The sequence below is a fragment of the Alligator sinensis genome, unplaced genomic scaffold, assembly GCF_000455745.1.
Source record: "Alligator sinensis unplaced genomic scaffold, ASM45574v1 scaffold107_3, whole genome shotgun sequence".
Lineage (NCBI taxonomy): Eukaryota > Metazoa > Chordata > Crocodylia > Alligatoridae > Alligator > Alligator sinensis.
The window spans coordinates 724212-733282 of NW_005842578.1; the positions used below are offsets into that span (position 1 = coordinate 724212).

General features: G+C 58.9%; 1 protein-coding gene across 4 annotated transcripts in view; it reads left to right on the top strand.

Annotated features, from left to right (window-relative positions):
• Positions 1–301: 301 nt before the first annotated feature.
• NKPD1 (NTPase KAP family P-loop domain containing 1) overlaps positions 302–9071 on the top strand; it is a 16599-nt gene continuing 7829 nt past the window's right edge. For 2 of the 4 annotated variants that reach the window (XM_025214322.1, XM_025214323.1), the window contains exons 1-2: positions 302–1979; positions 7622–7787. In XM_025214322.1, coding sequence (XP_025070107.1) covers positions 7673–7787 — 115 coding nt within the window. In that variant the 5' untranslated portion in view covers positions 302–1979; positions 7622–7672. Of the gene's footprint in view, positions 3013–7621; positions 7788–9071 lie in introns of all 4 variants that reach the window. The other 2 variants (XM_025214321.1, XM_025214319.1) reach the window with 2 other exon arrangements.

The following is a 9071-nucleotide window of genomic DNA, read 5'->3' on the forward strand; positions in this document are numbered from 1 at the left end:
GATACTCATCTAACCTCCTCTTGAAGACCCCCAGGGTAGGGGAGAGCACCACCTCCCTTGGGAGCCCGTTCCAGACCGTGGCCACTCGAACTGAAGAAGTTCTTCCTAATGTCCAGCCTAAATCTGCTCTCTGCTAGCTTGGGGCCATTATTTCTTGTAACCCCCGGGGGCGCCTTGGTGAATAGCGCCTTGGAGCCCCGGGAGGGAGATCTTGGCTCTCAGTGGCCTCCTTGATGACGGCACTGTATCTCTGCTGGCGTTTGAAGCCCACTTGCAGCTCCCCTGCTGCCGAGTTCGCGGACCCGCGGGGAGACCCCAGGCCAGCTGGCAGAGGTGGCCCGGGGCCTGATGCTGTGGCACGGGGCCGATGGAGACAGAGCGAGGCCTAACCCAGCAGCACAGGGCCCTGCCGGGGCGTGGGGCTGGGAGAGGCAGCGCAGGGCCCAATCCTGGCTCACAGGTCCGATCCGGCCCATGCCATTCATCCAGCCCCGTCCGCGCCTTCCCTCTCCGCTCTGCGTGTTAGTGGGGGGCAAAGCCCGGTGCCAAGAACGGACACAAAGACGAGACCAGCTTTAAGAAGCACAATTTTGAGGCATCCCTGGCGCCCAGGCCCAGCTCCGCCATGCGGGCAGACAGCACCGGAGGGCGCGCGGGCGAATGGCACCAGGAGCGGGTTCAGGTGACGCTTGGCTCCAGGCCAGGAGCGCGGCTCGGAGGTGACTCAGGCGCGGGGAGGCGGCGCCTCCCATGTGCTCAGCCCCGTGGCTGCCACTCGCGCAGCCAGAATTTCGACCTCATCCCCAGCTAATTACTGCCTTGGCGGAGGATTCCTCTCCGAAGGGCCTGGGTGTGTGTCACAGCTTCCCAGAGGAAAGGCAAAGAAGGCGGGACAGGAATTGGGGGACCAAAACTGGCACGAGACTGTGTATAAATTCAGATGGGCACGGGGAGCATGAGGACCCAAATGTGTGAGCAGCGCGCAGAGGCCAAGGGGACGCTAAGACCACCACATGCAGCCCGCACCAGCCCCAGCCCAGACAGCGCTGTCTAAGGTAGGTGCCCACGCGGCTACGCCGGGCTCGGTGCAACGGCAGGACCGTCTCCAGGGGCTTTGATGGGTTACTCGCGGCTGCTGCGTTACTTCCCTGTGGGGAAGGAGGGGATGATGAGGCCCAGTCCACCGCGGTTTGTGAAGTGGTTTAAGGACCAAGGAGGGGAGCGTGAGACACGGACCCCGGTGCCAGCGAGGGGTTTTGTCGTCCGCGGGGGATTCCCATCCTCTGCCCTGACAATGGCCAGCTCAGCTGTCCGGGACCACGGTCCTGGGAGCGGCGGTTCCGGGTAACGCTCCAGCCAAAGGCTCGGGCCGACGGCCTTCTTTGGCCCCGTTCAGCCCTCCGAAAAATGTGTTTCAAGCTCCTCCCGGCTTGCACTGGCACAACAGGAAGCCGCCGGGGAGGTTTCAGGATGCCGTGCCAAATCACGCGCAGCGCGTGGGTGGAGGTGATGATCCTGGCTGCTTCCCACCGGGCAGGTTTGTCGAGATCTAGGCGGCAGGAACCGGCCCCACTGGGTATTTAAGCGTCTCACAAGCGCGGGGCCCGGCAGGCCGTGTCCACACGCCCCACGCTCCGGCCCTCCAGCACCTCCAGCCCTGCCCGACGTGCGGGGCTCGCTGGGTTCAGCGGAGACAGGCAGGAGAAGACGTGAATGCCAAGCTTCAACGGCGGAGCGTCGGCAAGCCTCTGCAGCACCTTTGTCTGTCTCCGACTGGCTGCTTGGCTGCTGCCCAACCGCGGGGCCTTCTGCCAGCTCCCAACTTCCTCGGGCACCGGAGCTAGGGATCATCAACGTGTCGCTTCTGTGCCTCCATCTTCCCTCTCGACCACACACTTCTGACGACTCCAGCAGCCCGTTAGCGCACAAACCCAGGACCACCCCTCGCGGAGGAGCGGTGGCTCCCGCGTCCCTCTGCCGTGAGTCTCTCCCGCTCGCTTTCCTACCCCCCATTTCTGCAGCTCTTGTCACAAGTCGTTCAGGCGGTTTTACTTTTCTCTCGGGGACAGTTGTAGGGTCAGGGCTCCTCCACCAGCCCAGCCAGGCGCCATCAGCCCCTCCTCGGGCCCGGCGCTGCAGCATGGCATCCAGCCGGACCAAAGTCCAGCCCTGAGACAGAGGTGAGAGACGAAAGCTCGGCTGGGTTCCTAAGAGGAATAAAACATAAATGGGATTAATCAAACATGGGTTTTGATTAAAAATCCCGGAATACACGTGGACGCCGGCCCTCCCCAGGCAGTGGCGGAAGGAGAGATGGGAAACAACGAGACACGCGGAAGCGGCGAGTCGAGACGGAACGGAAAGGCACGGGGCTGCATTCTTGTTCCCTGACTCCAGGAGACTTTCCCTCTATTGTGTCTAAATCTCCTGGTTTTGGTGGTGCCCGGGGACAGCCGGTGCAACACGCCCAGCCTGCCCGGCCCTTGCTCTCCGCGCTGCTGGCTCCAGCCCTCGGCTTCCGGACGCAGCCTGCGCTGGAATGAAACCAGGCCTGGTCTGGGAAACACGCCCACGAAGGTCGTGCAGCCCCATCAGCCACGCGAGGGGGCCCCGCGCTGTCCAGCCTCACGCCTGGCATTGCCGAATCGAGCGGCCTGGAAAGACCTGCCCGAAGGTCGGACTCGCGGGGCGGGTTGCCTCCCCTCGTGGTTTCACTGTACTGTAAAGGGACCGACCTTCCTGAGCCCTCCAGGACACCCTGAATTTCAGACCGGTGTCCCCAAGGCCTCCGGGACGCAGCACGTTTTTGCTCTGAATTTCCAAGCCTGGTTCCAGATCCGCAGGAACGCGGCCAGAAGACACCGCTGCCTCCACTTCCAGAGGCCTGCGGAGAGCCGGGCCGGGGCCTGGACCCTTTACGCTTGCGTCCGAGCATCGTCTCCCCTGTGACATCTGTGGGTCTGGCCCGGGGGGACGGGGAGCAGCAGTCACGTTGCTGCTTTTGCTACTCAGGTGAATCAAAGGAGCTGGGGAAAAACTGCTAGTGATAATTGCAGGAAGTTCCTTCTTATTAAATGGTAGGAATTAATTAGTAGCCCCTTTTTTTTTTCTTCTGGGAAGCTAAAGGGTTGTGTCAGCGTCGCTGGGCTCTAATTGTTGGCTCCTCCTAAGATTAAACACCCTCATTTAATGTAAATGGGGAGCGGGAATGAATAAGGATCTAGGTATGGTGCTGGTGTCCCAGGAAAGCCGTGATGATTGTGCATGTGATCCCAGCTGGGATAACGGCCCCTCTCCCCTGCCACGGGGCACTGCAAGCTGCTCGTGCGGGCGCATGGAGCAGGTTGAGTTTTACCTGCTTTTCCCCCTCGGTCTCCACACTGGGTTTCTCTTCCCCAGACGTCCGCGGCTGCGTTGTTGTGCAGACCTGGAGCATCGTTTCCCTCAAAACCTTGGACTGGGGAAGCTGAATGTCCAAGGGAGGGTCTTCATTCGCCCGGTGCAGGTGCATTGAGGAGAGAGCGCCATGCCTAGACGGGCGCTAGGTGCCTTGCAAGCCAGGCTCCCTCCCTATCCTGCTGATCAGCAGTCCAGGGTCTCTCTCCGGGACAGTCAAGGGTGTTGTCTAGTAGCCCAGGGGTCTAGTAGCTCAATGTCCCTCTGTTTCCAAACGGCTTCATGCCTTTTGTTACCTGCACGTTTGTAATTTTTTACCATGCTACGGGCCTTTTCAGCAGAAGAAGGGTAGCGAGTCAAAAAGAAAGATCGGGGCAGGCAGCAGACGCCAGGCGCCCACTCTGCGGTCACACAGAAGTAACTAAGTGGCTTGAACCGTGCCAGTGCTGTGCCATTGGACCCAGTGCCTGACAAGGCACAACTGAGGTTATGGAAGGAAAGATCGCATGCCACGAGGGACCTGGAGGCCCAGGAGGACCTTGCCAGATCTAGGGGGCAGATCTAGACCGGCCAACGAGGCAATCCCTGAACTGCCTGCGCACCGGGAGATCCCAAACAGACACGATCCAATGGGGCTTCTCTAATGACACGACTCCGCGCAAGAGCGGCGAAGCACAGACCCGGGGCTCCAGCTCGTTTACCAACTGCTCGGTGCGACCCGTGCGCAGGAGAGCCCCGCTGCAGCACGGCTGGAACAACGTCTCCCTCCGGGTGAGGACACGGGAAGAGGAGGCGATGACGACAACTGTCCATTTATAGGTTATCTGCATAACTAAGATGTCACTGTCAAGTACTGAATTTTTCTAAGCCCGTATGCACGAACACACCCAGACGGGCAGACTTGTCTTATCAGGCTGTCTCTGAGCATCGTCTCCTCGCTGCCCTTGACAAAGTTTCTTCCGGGACCAGACTTGCAGCTGCTTCACTCAACTTGAGCTGGGGAATGGTTTTAGCAAGATCCGGTGTGGACTCTCCACCCTTAGCGGTGTTTAAGCCCCAGCTGGACAAAGCCGTGGCTGGGATGGTGTAGTTGGGGCTGGTCCTGCTCGGAGCAGGGGTTGGACTAGAGCTGACCTCCTGAGGCTTCCTCCACCCTCATTTTCTATGATTCTGTGTTCTTTGTGGTTTTGTGGTTAAATCTGAATTTGCTCAGCTGTTGCGAGCATGTTTGCTCAGCTCTTTCCTCAGCAAAGCCCTGCTTTGTACAAGAGCCGTTTCCTTTATAATGTTCTGTGCCAAGAGCTCCCGTCATCACCTCCCAACCAGGGTCTTGACGCCGTGGCCCTTGTCGATAGTCACAGCAGCACGAGGTCTAGTCCAGGCCCCTCCGTGCAGGCACTGGAAAAGGTCCTTGCAACCGTTGCCGGGCTCGGAGCTCACGCTGCCCTTCCCTGCGGTGAGCTCAGCCGTGCAGGGGGCTGGGTGATGCTGGGCATTTGCACAGTAAAGCTCAGTCCTTCTTAGTGGAGGACCATGGCAAGGGCAAGTGGTGAGAAATAGGGAAGCAAAGGTTTCCATCACAGCCGCGGCGTGCGGCGCCCTGGCAGAGCCCAGCAGTGACTAGGGGCAGCCGGGGGTCAGCTCCTGCTGTCTGCCCCCAGGGCCGTGACCTGCACGGGGTCTGGACATCCCCAGTGTTTTGTATCCCCGTGCCCGTGGCACTGAACAAGGATCCTTCTGGTCATCAACCCCCTCCCTCAGGCACCGGGGCCCAGAGCTGCACCGCCTTGTGCTTGGTTCCCATCCCTTCTGCCACCCAGCCCGGCCCTGCGTCATGTCATAGGACAGAGGCTTGCCCGGGAGAGGTGCTTAGTTGGTAGCTGGGTGGGTCTTGGTGTCCCGCGGTTTTGTTTTCCATGAGGATGGCTGTCCTTTCGTGCCTCATCCAGGCAGGACTGCAAGGAAAAGCACAATGTCTGGGCGCAAGGAAAAGAGCCTGAAGCCCGAAGCAGGCCACCAAGTCACAAAGCTCTGGGTCTGCTGCTACGTCTGCTTCCCCGCCAGGGCGTTCTCGCAGAACGTGCCACTGCTCCCGTACGACTGTCCTTGCTTTTCACTTCCTCCTGAGACCCCAGCGAGGTCTTGCCTTAGCTCTTCCGTGTCGGCTTCATGTGGTTTGGCCTCCCCCTCATGCCTGAGTGTTTCCTCCTTGGCTTGGTGGTTGTTCCTATTGCAAATAGCTCTCAGGTTTGTCTAGACCAGTGGGTCTCGACCTTTTTCCACTCAAGGAACCACTCACTAGACTCTGGGGAGCCCTTGGAAAATGGCAGGTGATGGTTTTCCCTTGATGTTTGCCTACAGGAAAATATTAGCACAATTCTACTGCAGGAAAGGACTCGGAGGACGATGCTAGCAGCGCAGCAGACTAATTCTTCTGTGCATTAGTGCGTCACGGCAAAACCTGTGCTATTGCACGAATGCACAGTAGACTTAGTCTACTGCGCATTAGTGTCGTGTAAAAGGCACGCACTGGCGCTGCTGTGCAGTAGTGCCGGTGACTGCACATTTAGTTAGTACCTGTTATTACAGGTACTAAACCTAATGCATAACCACGGCGCACCAGTGCATGTGTAGATATGCTCAGAAAGATCAAAGCAGGGCAGAGGGCTTTTAACACCGCGGGCCCTGTTTGAAGTCTCTGGGTGAACCCTGTTTGCACACGTAAAAGTGCTAACACTGCCGGGCACCCCAGGGCACTCTGGCTGGGAACCACTGGTCTCCACCCCGAGTGCAGCTAGGAAACGCTCAGCCACCTTTGCGGGGAAGGGAACGTGGCTCCGGGTGGCCTCTGAGCGGACTCCTTTGCAGGCAGGACAAGCACAGGGAATCACTTCGGACCGTGTCGCTGGGCTTTTCTTCCGCAGGCGACGCAGACACCCTAGATGGGCTCTTCCTCTCTCGTTGCTTCTCCAGCCTGCTCCTGGCTGGAGGCGGCTGATGTTTCTCCAGTTGTTGCTTTGACGAGCTGTGCCTTTTCTCCCCGTTGTGTCACCCACGCCGTGCGTGGCTACTGCCACTGGCAGATCTCCTGGGGTTGGGAGAGCTGCCCTGGCTTCTCTAACTGTCTGTCTCAGCACCACAGAAGTTGTGGTTTTCAATTGTGGACCTCGTTATCTTTTCTGCTGCCCGGTCGTCGCTGGTTTTGAGGGAGGGGGAGTCATTTTATTTTCTGGGAGTGCCTGTACTGCGCCCGAGAGCCCTTGTCTTCCTCCAGGCTGCGAGGGCGGGGAGCCTGGGAGCTCAGCTCAGCTCAGCTCAGCGCTGACTTCTGCCTCTGGCTTTCTGCTGCTCTGGGTCCCGGCCGCTGTTGACCCCGGCACCCGGAGGCCGTTTCTGACAGACGCGTCTCGTCCTGGCTCTCCAAGTTTAATTTCCCCAGTTTCTTTCCCAGCAAACTGAGAGACCATAAGATGCTGCTGCATTGTCTCACATATAACACGCCCCAAAATATAGCATGCATCGTGTTTTTCAAAGGTCTTATGAAGGGCTTTTTTTCCCCAGAAAAAAATCCTCTTCCAAATGGCCAGTTGCGCGTACTGGACCGCACTGTGCTGGGCTCCCCAGGGTGGTCCAGGGTCCCCCACCTCATGTAGCCTCTGTGGTCCAGGATCCCTGCCCTGGCCAGGCCCCAGACCATCGCCCAGGCTGCTTCTCACCGTCTATGGGATGCAGAATCAAGGGCTAAAGACTCCCGAATTTAACCAACTAGGACTAGGATCAGGATCCGGAGGCTGCACATGGAGACGAGCCCCAGGTCTCTGGGTGCTGTGAACACAGCAGAAGACAAGAGCCAGGCGGACGGCAGCGCAGGGAGCACGAAGGCCCCGGCCCTGACCGGCGAGCCGGCGGTCCTGCTCCGCGCGGTGCCGCTGGGACACGCGCTCAGGGCACCTGCAGCGGCATCCCAACCTGCTGCGCTTCGCCGCACTCGGGTCATGGCTGCAGCCCCCTCCCCAGCCCCCCAGCCAGGCTGTTGTCATGGTTTGACCAATTAACAGAACGTGGCAATGCTTCGTCGCTCCAGATTCATGCTGCCAGTCCCGCTGGCCGTGGTGGGAGTAACACCAAGTGCCGGGGCGTGCGGCAGCCACCCCCGTCTCCTCCCGCCAGCGCAGTGGGGTTTGGTGAGAACTGAGCCATTAATGCCCCGTTGTTCTCCCCCCAGGCCGCAGCTTATCTGGGCAACCCGGCCAGCGCCCCCGCGGCCCCAGCCATCATGCACTCCAGCAGCGAAGAAGCCGCCTACCTCAACCACCCAGAGGAGCCGCTCAGACCGGGATCTCTGTACTCCAGGGGGGAGACCTATGCCATTGACCTGGAAGATGGCAAAGGTACGTGGCTGGGAGGCCAGGCCTCCATTTAATTTGGGGACCAGGGATGTGGCATGACCGAGCCAATGGGCAGCTCAACGGCAGGTGAAATTCAGTGTGGATCAGTGCAAAGTGATGCATGTGGGCAACCCTCCCCAAGCTGTCGCTGCATGATAACGGGCTCTGCAGGAGCTGCTCCCGCATAGGAAAGAGCTGGGAGTCACTGCAGGCCGTTCAGCTCTGGCTCAGCCGCCATCCAAAATGCAAGTGTAATGTCAGTGGTTATTAGGAAGGGAATTGTGAACACAGCCCAAAGTATCACAACACCCTTTTATTAACCCACGGCGTGTCCATGCCACAAATACTCTGCCCAGGTCTGGTCCCCGCACCTCCAACAGCAGCAAGGAGACTAGAAACAGTCCAGCGAAGGGCAGCGAGGAGGATCGGCGCCACGGAGCGGGGTTAAAGAGGCCAGGCTAGTTCAGTTTAGAAAAGAGGTGCTTGCGAGGGGACACGAGAAGGGTTTACGACTCACTAAACGGGGAAGAGGAAGTCACCAGGGTCTCACCAGATAGGAAGGAGGGGTCACAAAATGAAACTACTAGATAGTTTAAAACTAATATAAGGAAGTTCTTTGTCACCCATCGTGGCGCTGAACCTGTCGGCACCAGACATGGTGGAAGCTGAGCGTTTATAAAGGGTTTGGACAACAGGAATTACGAGCTATTGAGCAGGGGAGCAAGGGCCAGAGCCTCTGGGTCAGAGCTTCCTGGACCTTCGGTGCTGGCCGGGGCAGGGGGACAGGCGCAGGGGAAACCCTGCTCAGACCCAGTCGCTCTCCCTTCCCGCTCCGCTCTCTGCCCGCACGGGACACAGGAGACTGGGCAAGATGGACCGAGGTCTGGGAGTGATCCTCAAAGCACAAACTAAGTCTATTCCATCTCGGAGGAAAGGCAGCAAGAGGGCACAGCAACCCCCCTGGCTCTCCAGGGACCTAGCAGACCTCCTGAGGCTAACAAGAAAGGCCTACAAAGGGTGGAGGATGGGAGTCACCTCCAAGGAGGATTATTCTGCACTGGTCCGGTCCTGTACGGAGCAGACCAGGAAAGCCAAGGCTGCAACTGAACTCCAGCTAGCTTTGAGCATCAAGGACAATAAGAAGTCCTTTTTCAGATCTGTGGGGAGCCGGAGGAAAAGCAGGGGCAACATTGGACCCCTGCTGGACCAGATGGGGCAACTGACAACTGACGCCCAGGAAAAAGCCAACCTATTAAATAGGTACTTTGCGTCAGTCTTTCATCAGTC